Source organism: Indicator indicator, chromosome 16, assembly GCF_027791375.1.
Source record: "Indicator indicator isolate 239-I01 chromosome 16, UM_Iind_1.1, whole genome shotgun sequence".
Lineage (NCBI taxonomy): Eukaryota > Metazoa > Chordata > Aves > Piciformes > Indicatoridae > Indicator > Indicator indicator.
In genome coordinates this window covers 12,505,963-12,525,720 of record NC_072025.1, presented here as the reverse complement: position 1 = coordinate 12,525,720, position 19,758 = coordinate 12,505,963, and the positions used below count along the sequence as shown (strand labels likewise).

At 40.1% G+C, this 19,758-nt stretch overlaps 1 protein-coding gene across 2 annotated transcripts in view; it reads right to left on the bottom strand.

Annotated features, from left to right (window-relative positions):
• Positions 1-1,522: 1,522 nt before the first annotated feature.
• PDE8A (phosphodiesterase 8A) overlaps positions 1,523-19,758 on the bottom strand; it is a 33,713-nt gene continuing 15,477 nt past the window's right edge. For both annotated transcript variants that reach the window (XM_054388222.1, XM_054388223.1), the window contains 11 exons: positions 19,317-19,394; positions 18,030-18,100; positions 17,235-17,399; positions 14,971-15,019; positions 14,618-14,753; positions 11,891-12,089; positions 8,993-9,210; positions 8,036-8,189; positions 3,492-3,638; positions 2,450-2,579; positions 1,523-1,693 (listed from right to left, as the gene is read on the bottom strand). In XM_054388222.1, the coding sequence (XP_054244197.1) occupies positions 1,587-1,693; positions 2,450-2,579; positions 3,492-3,638; positions 8,036-8,189; positions 8,993-9,210; positions 11,891-12,089; positions 14,618-14,753; positions 14,971-15,019; positions 17,235-17,399; positions 18,030-18,100; positions 19,317-19,394 (1,454 nt within the window). In that variant the 3' untranslated portion in view covers positions 1,523-1,586. The remainder of the gene's footprint in view (positions 1,694-2,449; positions 2,580-3,491; positions 3,639-8,035; positions 8,190-8,992; positions 9,211-11,890; positions 12,090-14,617; positions 14,754-14,970; positions 15,020-17,234; positions 17,400-18,029; positions 18,101-19,316; positions 19,395-19,758) is intronic.

The following is a 19,758-nucleotide window of genomic DNA, read 5'->3' as shown; positions in this document are numbered from 1 at the left end:
GTGAAGAGACTTGTCCAAGGATACACAGGGCTTGATGGGCTTGCTGGGGCCAAGCCATAAGCACAGAGACAACCTCTCACCACCCTTACATCAGTCCAACCCCCTCAGCTCTTGCCCAGACAGCAAGTATCTTATTTTTAAAATAATTTCATGTATCTATTAGCCTGCGGACTACAAAGTAAAGATATGTTTCAAATGAAATGGCTAGGACTTTGACACTTCTTAAAATATACATTTTATTATTTTCTGGTGTTTGCTATGAAGGTTTCGTTCAAGTTGTGAAGGTACACAGCCTTTACAAACTTCTTGAGTTAAAGATTTCTGAGTTGGTGGTTTTATGTTCTGTTTCTTTCATGGCAGAGGAAAATACATAGGCTATAAAATGGTGAAATTGATTAGATGTTTAGTATTACCTCTTTGTATATGCTGTGGAATGCTTTGTAGAAACACTGTACAAAATAAGGCAGACTTGGACAGGGAATTCAATCATAAAATTTCACGGGAGAAAACAAAAAGTTCCAGCATACTATTATTACTTTTGTAGCCATGGGAAGATCAGGTGGTTGTCACTGGCTTGTGAGAGAACTACTGCAGTTCTGGTGCTCAGACAGTATATATTTCTTGTTTATTCTACTGTTCTCAAGTGAGACCTTTTCAATAAAACTTATTTTAATTAACATAAATCAGACAATATTTAAACATACACATCTATCCTTACAGTGCAATAAAAATGTATCATTGTATAGTATCTTGTATTTGCATTATGAAAATAAAAGGTCTGTACATCAATTAAATGTATATTAATGAGTATGAATCATGTAAATTTGTAATGCATCTAAAGTTGGCTTTGGCTTTTAAGTATTTATAAATTCATAGAAAATATTGAACATCTAACAAAATAAATAAAAGGTATCATTATAATCATAGATGCTAACGATCAACCTCAAAAATTCTTGTGTTATTTTTTTACATTGCTACTAAATTTCTTAAAGAGAACTCACTTTCAGTAGTGCTCAGAAGTGAATGATTGCACCTTTGGTGATGTGAAAAAATAGAGTACATCTATTTTTCATAGATCAAAAATTCCTTCTTAAGAGAGCTGCATTTTAAACGTCTGATTGTTCTATGTAGCTGTCTTAAGTGCTTATAAAAAGCATGTAGCTTTCTCATAAAAGCTGTGAGCCTCTATTAACAGAGATTTCTTTTCCACTTGCGAGACTGAGGATTAAGCAAAATCTTCTAGTGAGTGTCCTTTTCATGAGGATTCTTCACGGTCTCCCAGCTTCACAGACTGGTAGGAAGATATCGCAAAAATGCGTTCACTACTAAACCCTCTTCAGTACAAATACTGCAGCAATCCAGTGTAATTCCACTCTGTTAGGCTTATTTCATCAGAGTCCACACATGGCAGTTTGTGGAAGTCAACTGCTGACCTCATGTTCTCTTGAATTTGAAAGTTCCCCAAGCGCATGAGCTAGCTTTACTGTAATACTGAAGAAACCAAAACAAATCTCAAATCACATGAATAGAAGTGAGCTTGAATAAATATGCATCTGGTTAGTAAATTACACACCATGGCCTAATTGCTATTCTGGTGGTGGTCGAAGGCTCCGCAGCTTTCTTTCATCTAGTCCTTTCCAGTATTTAAAGTTATTATCCAGATTCTGCATCAAATTTGGCAGGTCTGCAAATGCTAGGGAAGAAAGGGCAGAGTGTGTTTAGTTTGCAGAATTGAAAGAGTCACATGATTCTTTCTGCTTAAATATCTCTTCAAATGTCTGGGCGACTGTGTTAAGCAGGAAAGCTTAAATCTGTCATACTGATACTTGAAATGGTTTTGGCTGTATAGCTCTCATCACTCATCTCTCACTCAGGCCACTGAGAACAGCTCTGTAAGTCTCCTTAACGTTGGTATTGCAAGCCCCAGCAAAGGGACCCAGTTTCCCAGGAGGGGCATAGCTAATTAGGCTTGTAATTACCCTACTTCATCAAATCTCAGTCACATGTCACGATCTGGCATTCAGCAGAGTCACATTTCTGACCGCTTTCACCACAGAGGCAGCACTTGGAAGGAAACAGCTGCTCCCCCAAGCACTTTCCAGACTGTAGAAATTTGTCTTGAAGAATAACTGATATTTAACACGAACAAAATGATTGTGCCTAAAGTGCTGTCAGGGAGAATACGTTCAGCATTTACAGAGAAGCAAGTTTAAAACAGAGTTAAACATTGCCTGAATCTAATGTATTAAAGAGAAGTCACAAGAATGGCTTGCAGCAGTATCAAATACTTCTAAGTAATAATGAAGTTATTAAGCTCACTTGTACTGCAGAAATCTTCCATTTTCTCCCCCTTTCTTTAGAAGCCATAAGAGAGCAATTTTATATCACAGTAGTTTCAAATGCTCACAAAATAGTTAACTGTCAGGAAATACAGCAGAGTTTTACTTACCATCCCAGGCATCAAACATATCAGTAATGAAGTAGTCAATGAATGATATTTGGGATTTGGGGATGCTGCAAGTATTTCTGTCAAAAACTGGCATCACGACAGGTAAACCTTGCCTCTTTTCTTCATCAGTCTGCAAAAAACATTCTTGTCATTATTCATCTAAGACACATTCTGTTAATGGACTTCTTTGATCAGCAGACTGATTGGCAGCAACTAGAGCATGCAATTGCTAAATAGACAGAGGAACCTGAATAAATCTGAAGCAGCAGCAATTTAATTTAATCTAAGTACCTAGTCATCTAGGTTTCAGTGAAACAGCAGACAAATAGTGCCTTCCAGTGTACCCTGCAGAGATTCCTGCATTTACCTTCTGCATCTACACACAAAGCTGCCCCTAAGTAACTTCACACATTACTGATTAAATTATGACTGCTTTGGAGTCAGCCATTTTCAGTCTCTGATGGAAGCAACAATCTGTACAACTGAGAGATGGCAAAATACCTTTTTTTTACCCTCCTTTTCCTGCCTTGAGGTACCAAGTCCCAGTGCAGCATTTGGTCTGCCATATGTAATGATTGCCCTCTCCCTTTCCCTATCTTCCTAAACCCTTTCTTCAGCACAGTGTGCTAAGGTCTTACAGCATTTCTTGGAGTGCTGTTGCCCTGCTAACACTAGCACCTAATGATCCTGTTCTTGAAGCATAGCCAGCACATGGGAACAAAGAAAGTGCCCTTCTTCTGCCTCTTGTGATGGGAATGCATTTGCAGGCACAACTCAGAAAGCCCAGCTCCAAACTAAACAACTTGAAAGCTTAAATTTTTTGTGCTATATAAGTTGTCAACTTCCATCTGTCAGAAGGCAAGTGGTACCAGCATGCACAATACCCCATCATTTAAAATACAAAAAAAGAGTTGCTTGCTACTTTTCACATTACATAGTGCTGCCTTAGATGTTCTGGGACACTGGCAGTACATGCACCCTTCTCTTCCCTTCTAAAGAGATGCTCACCTGGAATTTCAGCAGTTCATTTTAGCTGCCTTACCTGTGCAAAGTACTCCTCAGAGATGCGTCCAGCCCACTCTATACACTGCTCTATGGGTCTGCAGGGGTTGGAAATGTCAGCACACTTTATCAGCATGCGCTTGATAAGGATACGGTTCTCAGGAGACGTGAGAACAGTTTTGATTGACTCTCCATCACCATTATTCTGCAATAGTTAAGAATTAAAAACTATCCATTAGCCAGATCTCTGTGTACTTACTCAAAAGCTTTGTGCCTTGGGAATGCTTTCAGCAGATACTACAGGGATTAGTCCTGCTGCTGGCTACCGTATTTGATGTCCAGCTGAATTTATAGGGGGATTATAAATGTTAGCCACAGCTCTGAACTAGGTCTGAACTCCAGTTTCTGGATTCAGTCACTGTCTTTGTGACAAATCTCTTGGGCATCTTTGGGCAAGCCATCTAATCCCTGTATGCCTTATCTGTCTCCCTAAAAGTGTGGAGAGGATCCATTCATCAATACACACATAGTGCTGAGTGCTGTGTAGGCAGAAAAATGTCATTCTCTTCTGAAATCCAAGGATTAATGGACTTACCACATTAAGAGTGGAATAGCTGATTTAGGAAGGGGGAAAAAAAAAAAAGGCCTGACCTAAGATGCATGGCCACCCGCTGCATGCAAACCTCATCAGCATGAGCATCAATCATTCTGACAGCACTGCTACTAGAAGAGTGAGATCTCACATTGCCTCCCAGGCATATTCCTCATTCCCCTTCCACCAGACCCATATTCATAGAATCATAGAATGGTAATGGTTGGGTTGGAAGGGACCTCCAAAGGTCATCTAGTCCAACCCCCCTGCAGTGAGCAGGGACATCCTTCACTAGATCAGGTTGCTCAGAGCCCTGTTGAGCCTGACCTTGAGTATTTCCAAGGATGGGGTGTCAACCACCTCCCTGGGCAACCTCTTTCAGTATTCTACCACCCTCATGGTAAAGAGCTTGTTCTTAACATCCAATCTACATCTACTCTTCTCTAACTTAAAACCACTGCCCCTCGTCCTATCACTGCAGGCCTTCGTAGGCCCCCTTCAGGTACTGGAAGGCTGCTATTAGGTCTCCCCAGAGTCTTCTCCAGGCTAAGCAACCTCAGCTCATTCAGCCTGTCCCTGTAGCAGAGGTGTTCCAGCCCCCTGATCATTTTCATGGCCCTACGCTGGACCTGCTCCATCAGGTCCATGTCCTTCCTGTGTTGAGGGCTCCAGAGCCAGACACAGTACTCCAAGTGAGGTCTTACCAGAGCAGAGTAAAGTGGCAGGATCACCTCTTTCAATCTGCTGGCCACAATGTTTTTTATGCAGCCTAGGATGCAATTGGCCTTCTGGGCCTTCTTTTTAGCCCATCAGTCTCAGTCCCAACTGCCGAGTGTTTATCAGTGTTAAAGCAATATATTAGAAACATGCTTTCAAGTAGCCTCATCTTTCCTCTGCAAGTCTAGGAAAGTTTCAAGCCCACACAACACTTAGATCTGGTCCCCAGGCTGCACTTATAAAAGCATCAACAGTACTCTGTGTTTGGAGCCAGTATAACAGTAGAGGCTCTGATGATGCAGACTAGAAGCTATGTGCAGCTTCTGTGCAGCTCTGATGAACTAAGTTTCCAAAGGACAGAGATACAGAAAATTATCTATAGATAAGCACAAGATTATTAACTGAATCTTTAGGGATGGGTAGGTACAGAAGTTTACAACAGTGCCTCCTCAGAATACAAATTTTTTGAAGCAAAGAGTACACTATACCTCTCTGGCACCTGACAAGGTCTTAGTGTCTGGTCAGAGTATCAAAGAAGTAATAATGACAATAATGTGCCACCAGTTCCTGCAGTATTTTGTATGAAGAGCAGCAGAAACATTCTGATCTTTCACTAGGACATATTTTGCAGTTCTTGGGGGGAAGAAAGTCCTTCCTAAAGGAAGGAACTGACAACAATGAAAAAATATTATTTGGTAGTATACTGGCTGTGAAATATCAGCTCCACAGTCTCACGAAAATGAGACTCCCAAATCAATTATTTTCCTTTGTTTTCAGATCCATGGAAGGGAAGATACAGAGGAAATCAAGTGAGGTGCATACATCTCCAAATGCATGGCAAAATTACATAAGAGAAAGCCAAAAGTAAGTAATGGAAACTCCAGAAACCCAAGTATGGAAATTAAGCACAGAAAGAGATGCTTCCACTAAGGACAGCAGAGAATATCCTTGTAGGTAAACCTCCAGGAATCAAGAGAGGATGTTCGCTTCTGTGGTCTGCTCAAACCAAGGGCAGAGATCTACTTGCTGGATGCGGATGTCTTGGGAATAGAATGTGCTAACTGTGCTTAGTCCCAGCATCCTGCTCAGAGTGCAGAGGTGTCTCTGCATGTCAGATGTTGGCTTCCTGTCATAGGCTTAGGTGACATCATGAAGGGAAATGGGAGGATAAAGGATGCTGGAGCTGGAAAGGATTTTTTTTCAGTTTATGAAACAAAAGAAGAAAGGAAACAAACAGAGCAGCTTCTCAGCATGGCTCTTTGAACAAATATGCATAAAAATAATAAATAATAAAAAATAAGTGGAACTGTCCCATTTGGAACACATGGTTGGGAGCTCAGCCTGCAAACACTGCACTGAGTCACTGCCATGACTGGAAACCAGGCCAGGAAACACACGCTGCCGCTGCAACCAGATATACAACCAGGCTTGAAAGAGGATCTGCCAGTCTTGTTCTGTTAGTAACGAGCACAGCAAATTATTTGGTTTACCTGCTCACACATTACAGACTTTTTAATTACAGGCCTGCTGAACTCAACTAAAAGAAGGGTAATAGTTTGCTTCTTGGTTTAAAAAAAAAAAAAAATATATATATATATATAGCCTTGGGTTTTCTTCTCATCCTTGGGCTGAATTTGCTGTGAATTGCAAATACTTTGTAGGGCACATGATTTCCCTGCAGCCCCTAGGGCTCAAAGGCAGAATGACACTTCCTTTTGATTGCCATATGTCACTGTATTTTTTTTTACAGTCTCATTGTACAGGTCTCAGCCCAATTCTTCAGCAGCAGCAGCTATTCAGTTTTCTATAGCAGGTAAGATGAGTTTGGTTCTTTGGATGGATGCTGCTGGTCAAAACCTGCTGTATCCTAATTCTTGGAGCTGGGAGGAGGTGCTCTGCACACTGGGCCAGGCCAGTACAGAGCCCTCCAGGATAACCAAGTGCTCTAGAGAATTAGGCACTCCACAAGGTCAGCTGGTGTGGTGGACTACACCCAGCAGCAGCTCCCTTGTTCTCTGTGTCTTTTCCCCTCCTATGCCAAATGCTGCTACGCTCACCCAGCGAAACTGTCTAGATGAGGATCTGGCAGCCTTTCTCCTAGTTTAGTTGGTAAAACCAGTATCCTACTGGGACTTTGGCTTCACATTCACATAGTTCTCATTAGCATCACTGGGTGCCAAGAACAAAGCTAATTCTAGTATATGCTCCTGTGGACAAAGGTATTTTCCTCCAATTAAGCTCCAGTCTGCTTTTGATGAGTGAAGGAATAAAGTTTGTTCTTCTCCCACCTTCAGATAATAAACACCCCTCAACAACCCAGCGCTGCCCTTCCCCATTACACAAAACAGTCATAAATGTGGGTTTCTAAAAAACATGCTAAGAAAACACAGAAAACCATTACAGCTCCTACAGGATGTTGCCACCAATGCAAAGTTTATTATAACCATTTCTAAAAAATCTTCTATTTGCAAAGAACCATTCCAGTGAAATTATACACTGCTCTTACTGGCAAGAAAACTGCTGGTTGAAGCTGTTATTGAAGCTGGTGTGGTTTTTCAGAATGAGTTCTCAACAGGCAATTTCATTGTGTCCATAGGGTTCCAGATGGCTATTGATTATGTCTATATGATACTGTATTTGGTTTGTGTGGTGGGGTTTTGGTAATGGGGGAGGGGCTACAGGGCTGGCTCCTGTGAAAAGCTCAAAGAAGCTTCCCCAGCTCCAAGTCAGACCCACCTCTGGCCAAGGCCAAGCCAATCAGCAACAGTTGTAGTGCCTCTATGATAAGATATTTAAGAAGGACAGAAAAAACCCTGATAGAAAATCTGCACCTAGAGAGGAATGGGATGTGAGAGAAACATCTATGCAGACACCAAGGTCAGTGAAGAAGGAGGGGGAGAAGGTGCTTCAGTTTCCAGAGCAGACATTCCCCTGCAGTCCATAGTGAAGAAAGCTGTTGCCCTGAAGCCCATGGAGGTTAACAGTGGAGCAGATGACTACCTCCCACATCAGAGCAGGTGCCTGCACCCAAAGAAGGTCATGACTCTGTAGGAAGCCTGCTGAATGTTCTGATCCCAAGTACAATATCATAGCACTAAATACTAATAGGATTCAAGGGAGTCCTATTCACCCTCAAAATGTTTGATGACCCTGTTAAGCAGAAGGTCATTAAACATTTCTGATCTCTCTCCACATTTCTGATGAACTTGCTCAGAACCCCAAGTGGGGATTTCCTCCTGCCAAAGGTTCCCAATCCCTGCCCAGTTGGTTTAAGCAGGATTTGTAGTGTCACTTACCCCATTTTCTTCTAGTGCTGCCAAGGGTTTATTAATGCTGTTGACAAACTTGTTGACATGCTCAAAGTGCTTTGTCATTTCTGTTGCTAAGACCATGTCAATAATGGCCTGGCGAAGGGTTCGATACTCATTCCTGTTTAAAGAAGGAAACAATTCAGAATGCTGGCTGCTTGCTCAAACAAGTCTAACAAAAATGCTACAGACCATTTCTGTTGAAGAGAGGTGCTGGGGGAAGAAAGAATAATAAAGGCTTGGGCAGCTGGATGAGGTACCCTTTGGTGTGCAGAGACCTATGTGCTAGAGGCATGACTGGATCTTCAGGAGAAATAGTGCAAAAGCTGGGCAGAAGCTCCAGCTACTCAGGAGGGCTGCCAGGACACCAGCCACACCAGCATGTTCCCAAGGCTTTTAGCACAAACGCTCAGGAGTGGCTCATGCTCCAGCCAAGTTTTCAGCAATGCTTTTCTGCTGTATCTTGAGAGGGCCAAGGCAATGGTCACATCCTCACCCTAAGTGCCTTTCTAAGGTTGGAAGAACAGCAAGTCCTTCACTATCATTCCCATTGAGACAAGGCTTTTATTTTTTGACTGATGGTCTGTAATTCTTTTTATCCTTGTTCTACTCAGCAAACATCTACCCACGCAGCCACAGTTTGTCCTGCACAGCCAAAGATACAAAATTGCTCTTCCGTACTTCCTAATTTTAGGCTTTACATTAAGTTCCTCAGACAGGGTCAGCCTTTTGATCCACAGGAAGAACTGAAGCCATGGAATTGCTCCTAAGTCTGTGCAGGACAAGCAGAAGCACTCTGCTGTTTTAGAAGCAAACTTCCATGAGGGCTACTAGGTCCTGCCCTCCTCTAGGATACTTGCTTACATTATCTGATGTTATGCAGAACAAAGTGAGAGATGTTAGTGACCTGGGTTTTAAACTTACCTCTCCATGTTTTTAAATATATTACATTTGTCATCCCGGGTGGTGAGCTGGAAAGCTAGGGCAGCATGATGGCTCTCCAGCACTGCAGTGTCATTGTAGAGAATTGCTAGCTCACTGCCAGCATTGCACAGGAAAGAATTTGTTCTTCCTGGGTGATCCACATCATGGACTGTGGCAGCAATGAGTGCAGCAACTTCATCAATCGGATCTAAAGTTTGCTGAAAATAGAAGGATTCTTAGTTTTCCTGGCAGACTCAATAGAAACCCTACTCTGTCCATCAGATTAAGCCAAGTTGTTGAGGAATAAAAGCCAGAACTCTGCAGATCACTGAGGGTCAGATGTTCTAGACAGAGCAATGGAAAATTCATTGTAAGCTTCACTGAACACTGCATGACTTTTTTTGGTTATTTTGTACCTCTTGAATTTTGCCTTAGACACACCTTTGACAAAGCACATCACATTAGAGAAATTAAAAGTAATAAATTAGTTTCTGTTTTCCAATAACACAGAAATTTGCCTTCACTTCGAATTAGGGTATTTGGCTAAAACTTTTTCTATTTCCACCAGATCCTTTAATTTCTTTTGGAAACTTAATGTGCCCTAATCATATTCCACTCAGATGCAGGCTAGGTTTACAATTTGTAAGGAATGTTTCCCATATATCCAGTTCTAGAATAACAATGTTTTGGGGCTACAGCTAATATGAATTCTATGAAGAATACTTGGTGGTTTAAACCCATGGAAAAATTAAATGACACACTGTTCTATATGTTCTGTATTAGATTCTGCTTCTTTTAGCGTGCTACACTCCATGCTTTGTATCTGCTTACATTGGTCACTGCTTTATGTCATCTGCTCTATAACAAAATACAAAAGGAGGAAAACCCATGCATCTCAGCAGTGTATTGTATACATTTGGGAACTAGCCCTTTTGCTGTGTTTATGCTGGCTTTTTGTGAAGGATTACAGATACAAACATTAAAATTTTAACAAAATGAAAGAGACACAAAGAGCAGAAGTGTTCCCAGTTGAATCTGGGAGTACAGTGGGTAATTTCCATTCCAATTAGCTTGAATTTATGTTCTAAATGCTCTCTCCTAGCTTTGCCAGAAGCATTCAGAATGGTTAGATTTGGTAGGTGAAAAGACAATCCCTACACTACTTTATACCTCCTGAAATTAATGTAGTGACCTGACTTTGAAGGAGCTAGCATATTATTCATTGAGGACTGTCAAGAGGGTCTTCTGGAGAACATGACAAGTTAAAGAACTATTTCTGCTGTAAGTTCATAATTAGCACTTCCTGAAATACTATCCATGGTGTGTTAGCTTCTTCCTTATTTCTTTCAGCCGCTGCTCATGGAATTCTATTTTTGTGGTCTGAAGTTAGGAGATTTTTAGAACACACTCTTCTCGGAGGGACACACTGACTAGAGCTCAATCAGGCTGAAAAAGACCTGTGCAGATAGGAAGTGGCAAGAAACTGGAGGATACTTGACCTGCAGGACAACAGTAGTGTATCTGTCACTTGTTTCCTGAGTCTGACATAACAAATTTTGCAGTAATTTACAGTACCTTTACCCCTAACTTTAGGTCAAGGATTCTAACTTTGTCATCTTAACCCCTGTGACACAGAAATGAAAATTATTCTGAGAATACTGCTTCAGTTTGGGAGCCAGAAAATTTCCCAGGCAAGAACTGATTTCAATTTACTGAAAAAAAAAAAAAATCTCAGTGTGAATTTGAGTGGTAGAATCTGGCCTTCTGTATTTAAGCTATGTTGAACTCTGGACAACATAAAAGCAGCTGGTATGTCACTTTGAAAAGATAAAGAAAGAATTTTGAACTTTGATTCTGCTTCTGCTGCAACATTTTTTTTCCTCTACCTATGCCTATAGAGGAATAGAAACAACATTCTGGAAAATGAGGAGTAGGTCATGCTCTGCAGCATTGAAATGAGTCCAGATCTTGTCTGTTTTGCATATATATTTTTGGGAAGACCAGCTAAATCTCTGGGAAATCAGGGGCTGAAAATATCCAGTGAAGTTCTATCCCCACTTGGCATACAGTATGTGTAAGTCAGCCTCTGGAGAGCACAGTAATGAGCTGCAGCTCTAGGTTAAGGACCCTACTACAGTTTTAATGAACTGTCAAAAGCTTGTTTAGTCACAAATGTCTCAGCCTGGTGCCCATCACCAACACTATCCCTAGGTAGGCCAATTCCAGGTAAGAATTTCTATACAAAAATACAACTCAGAAATATGTGCTGCCACTCCACTGCATATGCATGCAAGCACTGTTTTAATTCCTCTTCTCCAGACTGCCCTCTGGGTGTGTGAGAACATAGGTTACTCTGATTTATTCTGGCTGTCAGTGGCTCTAGGAAACCAGTGGGTGTTATGGTACAAGGAACTTTGACAAGTCATCTTTTTCAATACTCTCCTCCAGTGCAGCCTCTTTAAGCCTCTGGGCATCTGGTCCAGGTGGCACAGCTTTGGCCTAGAATGTCCTGGGAGTCTTCTGCAAAACAACTGTCACGAGGTGCAAGAGATGGTGATTCACTGCATTAAATCTGTAACTGGCATGTACTGTCACAAAAATAATTGTGTCATTAGCTCACCTATCAACTATATGGAGAAATTTTGTTTTAAAAGGAGGTTTTCTAATTTTTCCATCAAGAATAGCTCGGTTTCTGTAATATTAGTATCCATCTCTCCATATATACTGTAAGAGAGATCCTAGAACTCCTCTAAGCAGCCCAGTTCTTTGGCCTCAGAGTTACCAGAGTCATTGCCACTAGCTGGACAGCACTTGGCTCTTGGCAAAGTTTTTGAGAGATCTTCCTTTGAACACACCCGTACTTCCCACCTACACTGTTTCTTATAAATGTGGACTCACCTTTACTCTTTCCTTAGACAAGAAATAAGCAGTGGCATGTAGTACATCTGCTGAATGAGTAGAATTATGGTAGGAGTTGGAGGCATGGTAGTTAGCTTCAATAACTTGTAACCATGACCTCAGAGTTGGTTCTGAACAGTTTAGGAATTCACAGATTCCAAAGCGAGCAAATATTTTGAGACCCAGATAAACCAACGGCCTGTGGAGAAAAACAAACACAAAGATTTTGAACAAATTATGTTGAAAGAATATTACATGGCATATTTGGTTTGAATCTATACAGCATTTTTAACCAATGACATGTCAGATTAAGGACTTGTTACAAATCACCATCCAGACCTGTAGAAATGTTCTGCCTATGCATCCCATGCCCACTTTCCGAATCATACCAGTTCCTGACACTCCCAGGAATACTATACAAAGGCTTTGTATTGCTGCTGTACTACATGGAGCAATATTCTGGAGCTTGGACATTCTGTGCTGCATAAATGTAGACTGCAGCCAAAATGAGATACATTAGCAAGTACTAAACTCTGCACCTGAGAGGAGGGAGGTAATCGTGCTGCTGCTGCCACAGACTCCTAACCTAGCTGGTTTAGTTAGATTAAGCATTCCCTGTACTATAGAATGCTGTAATCACTATTCTTTCTGCACTGCAGATCTGATCCATTTCTTTTACACCCACCACTGCACGTTTCCATTGCTCATTGGCTTTGCATGCTGTAGAGGATTAGAGATAGAGGTATTCTGGTAAGTGTTTTCAAACGTGGATTCTTACAAGTAGATCTTAAACTGTTATTTTGGCATCTAACTTTGCTGCTTGATTCCAGACGCATCAGGCACTTGGATTTTTAGCTGCACCTGACAGGTGAGGTGATTGCTGAGGTCATTTAGAGCAGGATGTACATCTTCTGGCAAAAATCCTCAACAATAATGTGTCATACACTAGAACCATAATACACTACAGTTAAATCTCCCTTAATCCACCCCCCAAGGAACACTGGCAAAGGTCTTCCCAGGTTTCTGTGTCAGTGAACTGTAATGCACTAAAGCTTAGATGTAATGAATTATCTTGGCTTTACTACCACATGTCTGCTTGGACTTGAAGACAATAATAATATTCATACATAGAATTCATTAAAGGTCACTTTAATTTTCTTAATAAATGAACTGCCTTCATTTAAACACAGCAGCAAGCAATCCCAGCAATAACACATTTAACGAGGACAGGCAACAAAATGCCTCCTTTGTCCTTCTGTGGTCTCTTCACATCAGTAAGAACAGAGAAACCTGTCTGCTGATCTCATGCATGTTGGCTGGGATAATAAATTAATTCTTTACTATGAGGGTGGTGAGACACTGGAACAGGTTTCCCAGACAAGCTGTAGACATCTCATCCCTGGAAGTTTTAAGAGCAGGCTGGGTGAAGCTTTGAGCAACCTGGTCTAGTGAGAGGTGTCCCTGCCCATGGCAGCAGGGGTTGGGGCTAGATGATTTTTAAGGCCCCTTCCAACTCCTATGATAGAATTCTATGATTCTATGAGGTTACTGCAATGTGTCTATTACATGTTGTAAATCACACAACCTGAATAGACTTTGTCACTTTTTTGTTGTTGTTTTTAATTACTGTATCTACAGCACTTCATTAAAAATAGATGTAGCAAAGAAAAAAACAAAACAAAACCAAACCCTAAAGTAACTGAATGCAAATTTCTTCACTTATAATAAAATCACTTAAAAAATATAATAAAAATCTGGGGGTTTTCTACCTTTTTTTTTTTTTTGGTCTTATTAAACCATGGTCTAAAAATAAAGTGCATATATATTAACTAAATGTCTGGTCTCTTTCCAGGACATTGTTTCTGAATACCTTTCAAAACTAATACAGATCTGGGATTTTAACAAGGGATTAAGATAGTCAATTCATTGCAGGACCTAGCCCCCAAATTAGTATCTCTTAGAAGCTTTAAGCTAAGACAAAGCATGGATACACAAAACTAGACCCAAAGGAGAATTTCAGATAGACATTAGAAAATAAACCAAAAATTTAAACAAAAAGATCAGTTTACAGCCTTAATGGGAGCACTTGCTAAGTGAAGTCTAGCAAAACTGCTAATCCCCTTTTGAAAACTTCTGTGATGGAAACTGGTATGCCCAATTATTTACATATTTATCAGTAAATATTCTTCAGTTAATCTTATACATAAAATGTAGCCTGCCAAAAATAAAGACCTTCCCTAATCCCTGACAAAGGCAATGGGAATTCTGCTGAAAAGCTGTATTTGAACTATTTAGGAATAAAAATTACCCAATTACATGGAGAGAAAATAAAACATGATCTGTACCAACTGAACAAATTAAGATCAGCATGTTGACTCTATGTGGAGCAGGCCATAATTTGAATTTGAATCCCCACAAGACAGCAATTTGATTTGTAGACCAGAAGAAGAAAGCTTTTAAAATGATGTTTTGTTATTACACCATATCAAAGATATATCATCTTCACTTACATCCACTGGGAAAGCTGCAGGAAATAGTGTATGATGAAACAAGATATTTTATGGGTTCATACACAACTAGAAATGACAGAAAACTTGAAACATCTGACTTTGAAAATAAAAGCAATTCCATTTTAAAAGCACAGGCACAGCAATTATATGTCATCCTGTAATCAGCTCTTTAAGTCAGTTTTCAGTAACTTCAGTTTATGAGCTCAAGTTTACTGACCTTTTATGGGTGGCAGCCTCTAGTTCAAAGATATCAAAATCCCAGTGTTCTTCATTTTCCATTGCCTGTGTTATCTGTGGGGGTATGTCATTGAGGGATATTGGAGAGATCAAACTGCCAGCGACCTGATGAGTTTCTGTTGAGGGATATAATTGCAGATCTCCTATGAACAACCCTGAGATAGCCTTTTACTGAATGTACATGTTCAGTAATGCTGCAGAACAATGCTTTTAAAACAAAAATAAACCAAAACCAAACAATGCTTATAAAAAAGAACATTTGATCACATTTCCCCATTTCTTAAACTTCTCAACATGTTTCAATATCCCAGTAACTGCCAAATGAACACTTACGTTTTGCTGACAGTATGTATTCGTTCCCTGATAATCTTCGTAACCCATCCTGTGCAATGAAAGTGGAGAGTTACATGCAGAGTACTGTACAAAGGGTTTGTAAGGTGATGACACCAATGGCTTTAGAGAAGCCTGGCTGCAACCTGTCAAGTCATCAAAGCTGCCTCTACTTTATTTGTGTTTACTGTTAAGATTTTTCTTTTTTACATATAGTTCATAATGGATGAGAAACTGCAAGGTACAGGGTACAAAACTCAGGTAAGTAAACACTCAAATTTCTCAGCTGCAGATGGATGTTGAGCACTACAGCCTCACATCCACCTTTGTTGTCTGGACAACACACACATGGGCTCTGGATGTGTGCCACTGTATATCCACATGCTTCCCATCAACGAGGTGATGGTTCTCCCCCTGCCACTGGCAGATCAGGTCACCACAGCAGCATAAGAATCTCTGGATTTGTTGCTAGGATTGCAGAGCAACAAATTGCTCTGAGGCTTCCCTTCTATAAAAGAAGAACATATGCTTGCTTATTCTCCAGCTCCTAGCCCCCCTAGACTTAATTCTGGCATGATGCTTAGATGTGCAAACTCAAGATGAAGGATTCAACCAGAATTATATTTTTCACATTTACTTTTCAGCTATATGGCCCAAATCCTGCTTGATATTTTGAAGTACTCAGCTGTTAGTTACTGTACATTAACGTTTTAATTGATTTTTAAAATAACATATTTCTGAATGTACCAACAATGTTATGCACCCCAAGTATAACAGAAGTAAACGTGGATGTGCTGCACTTGAACATGAAATGTCTGCACTTGTTTTTATTTTCACAGTTTAAAGTAAATTAGCCTGGAGCTTTGTAATTTTAAAGGAAAGGGAGTATTAATCCCATAACTGCCTCAGTAACTCTTAATAGCACTGCTATGACACAGATATTGAGGGAACTAGATGCTGTTTATCATTCAGAATCAAAGATTAGATTTTTTTTTTTTGAGAGTTGAAATAGCAGGTGTAATTGTTTCTGGCAAATCCATCTTTGAACTCTGAATGCCCTTCCCATCATGAATTCTGATTGAGATTTCAAATCCAATAACCTGCTGCTTGTTCCCCTACTTAGACATAACCTCTGAACATGAAATGGAATAATAAGATTGTGTTTTCCACAGATCCTTTGCTGGAAAAATATTTCTCTCAGATAATTTCAAAACTTATACCATAACATACAGTCTCATGCTCTGAAATGGACTTTCTCAGCTTTTCTATTGCTCTGCAATATAGCTTTTGATTTTAGTAAGGATTTTCTGTTTTGCAGTTACCTATATATGTTCTGAGACCATGGGCTGAATAGAGTCAGAATACAAATGTATGGAAGAACCAGTAATCTCAATAATCCACACAAAGGAGGAAACAGTTGAGTTTATGAACTGTGTGTATTCAGCAGAAGAGATTCATCTTGAGACTCTAATGATTTTATATATATCGATATTCTTGCTGTATTTTTATAGTTAAGGTAACAATATATTTTGTCTATTGAGTTAGTCAATGCAACTCTCTATGAACCATTCAGCTCTTCTCCTGCAATTCTTGAAGTCTCTCATGTGTTTCTCCTGCTTAGGTATTTGCTGTGATATTTGAAAAGACAAAAATACAAGTAAACTGTTTCAAGATTCTGGCAGATAGTGCAAAAGTATCTTGACAGTTCCAACATGAAATGGTAATAAATGCTGTGTGCCTTCTTCAGTCTTTTTCTTGCCTTATTTACTTAAATTATGGTTGCGTTTTAATATGTTAACTTTCATGTTTCCAGCTCAAAGCACTCTGATCTTTTTATGAGTCTCTACAGGTACAAATATTATACAGAAAGTACCAACACAAATATACATTTTGCATTTTTTGGAAAACACATTCCTCCTAGAGACTGAAAAGCCCCCCAAGCCTGCCATTTCAATCCTAATTAATAAATACAAGTGTCTAGTTATCTTTCTTTGCCTCCCATCTATACCTTTCTAAAACGCATCACCTGGAAAAAAGAATTAGTTTTCTTTTCCATTCTAGCAAAAATAATGCTTCTAAAGGATGGATCAATTTTCTCTCAATTTTCAGAGCTATGTTATTAATATAGGGGGGAAAAGAATCCTTAAAAAAAGGAGGTGTGCAGCTTTCCCTGAAAATTTGTCATTGTAGAGGCAAAGCACATGCCAGATGATAGAGTTAACTGGGAAAATCAGGCAGTGGAACATTAATAACATCTATGTACTTACTGTCATTAACCCTCCAACGAGGTCACTTGTATGTGGATCTTCATCTTTTGTCCCCAGTTGTGGAGAGTACAGTTCAGTGGTTCTTAAAATCTCCAAAACCCGGTCTAAAGCTTCTGCGACTGGCATGGGACTGCTTTCTTGTGCAGCATTGATGATGTTTATTACCTAGTTGAGCATTAGACATGTTTTGAATTTAGAAATTATATAAGAAAGAACAGAGACACTCATCAAATACTATGGAAAACTCATAGCAAATAAACGAGATCTACAACTTTAATCCATGTGTAGGAGAATCAAAACGAAAGGGATGTTAATAAAACACTACTGCCTCTGGGGAACAAGATTGTGGCGCTAAGGGCAGCAGCCTTATTAATGGCTCTCCCATTCAAGACACAGCCTCAAAATGTCTTTGAATGGATTTAATATAACCTGCTCCCATTTGTCTCTCTCAATTCCTTAAAGAGCTGAATTTCACCAAATCCTTGAATGGTTTCAAAACACAATTTACAGTGCCTAAGTAAGAAGGAAAGAGGAATTCTGGTTCCTCCTTCACATAGGCAAAAGCCATGCAATGGCTGACCACATGGAGGGCACGCTACTCAGCAGGCTTGGGAGAACTTTTTTCAGAACATCTGGGTTTTTGCAGTGCTACCAGTGGGGAAATGGAAAGGGGGCAAGAAATTGAACCAGAGGCCAGCGCTGCATTGCTCCTCAGTCTGAATGTTGTATTGGAACTTTGTGTCCCAGTACTCCAGTACAGCACAACTGGCAACAGCTAGTGACAGTCCACATTACCTTGGTGATGGGTGCTTCAATAGTCATGGAATGTATCCTGGCCATAGAAGAGTGTCGCCGTTGTGAACTGCCTGCATGGAAAACAAAGCACAATTATGTATCCTGATTTCACTGACAAGGCACCACAGGAGGATTCAGCCAAGAAATCTTCCGTCATGTTCTGAACTGCTTACCCTGCTGTGCCCTTCAGAGGCAATTTACTGCAGAATGCATACACATGCCTGTTATGCTGGGGGGGACACAAGTGCAAAGAGATGCTTGCTGAACCACTGATATCCCTGATCAGAGACAAATAGCTGTAACAGCCTGGGAAAATCACGGCTTTTGATTTTTAACCCATTTTCAATTAAAAACCTCAGTCAAAAGACTATACAGATGTGTGTGTATAAACTGGCAGGCACAGGTAGGTAACTATTGTACTTAGGTTATTATAGGATATATCTACTTTTGCTGCCTGATGCAACATGACAAGTCATAATGAGTCAGCTTCCAAGCTGAGGTGAATCAGTGAATCTCCTCTGAAGTGAAGATAGCTATGCCAAATTAAAACAGCAGAGGTTCTGGCCTATTACTTATTGGAAATTGAAAAACACATGTTTTCTATCAGCTAGCAATTTTGGTTCTGTACAAAAAAAGCCAAGATGGGATTTCTGTGGATAATAATGTTGTGCTACCTATAAATGCAGACACAGGTCCATTTTGTGCTGAGCAGCTCTTAAGAATCAATGCTATTTTTGTGATGCTGGAGCATGATTATATTCTCACTGCCACAGACCTACTTCCATAGTTCACTACTGTGTGCTACCAAGACTGCAATGATGTATGCTTTAACAAAATCATGTAACAATTTTGAATATGTGACTTATCTATCAAGTTTTGGATGATCTGATGAAACAAAATATGACACAGTGAAAAGAAAACAAAATCTGTAAAAAAAGTATCTTCATACTTTTATCGAGAGGCAAGAAATGTAATAATTTCTTAGGTTTAGAGTTTGCTATTTGTATGCGGAAGTATCTGGGTTGAATCTCATGAGGTCTCCCATGCAGGATGGTAGACAAGAGCCTTCCATTCTCCACTGGTTTGAAAACAGACTTAAAGTAGTTTCAGAGAAGAAAACAGGGCTATTTCACAAATGCAATGTTGTTCATGAATTGATGACTTGCTATTTTATTCATGTGTGCATATACACCCACACATACTTAGCTGTATTTGTATGTGTGTGTGTATGCACATAAAAATCTGAATAGATACAGAAATTTAAAAAGATCTACTTGTTTAACATACCATCACTCCCTCGGGAGGTTGTGGATCTGACATCTAGTGATCCTTTCCTCCTGTCTTTGTGTCTGCAAGTCTGAATATCTGTGGAGAAAATTACATTGTACAATGACATCGAGTTGTGCCTAAGTTATATGTCATAGGAACTGAAACTCAGAGACAGGCTGATAGCAGGTGAGAGTCGAGGAAAGCTGTCTTTGAAACTTGCCCGATTACGCCAGCACGAACCCAGCAGTCCTCCCTGGCAGAACATGCCTAAGTATTTTTGCAGAAGCGACCTAACAGCCTGAAGGGAAAGTTGCTCTCGTGACACAGTCACACAATTGTAGTTGCCTGCCACAAAGTAGTCTCCCACAGTGCACTTGGGTGACTATGCTAGCAAACTAGGCAATGTATCCTAGGCCCCTTGTAGACTCCAACAGATACAGCTACCAAGGCTACAATTAAC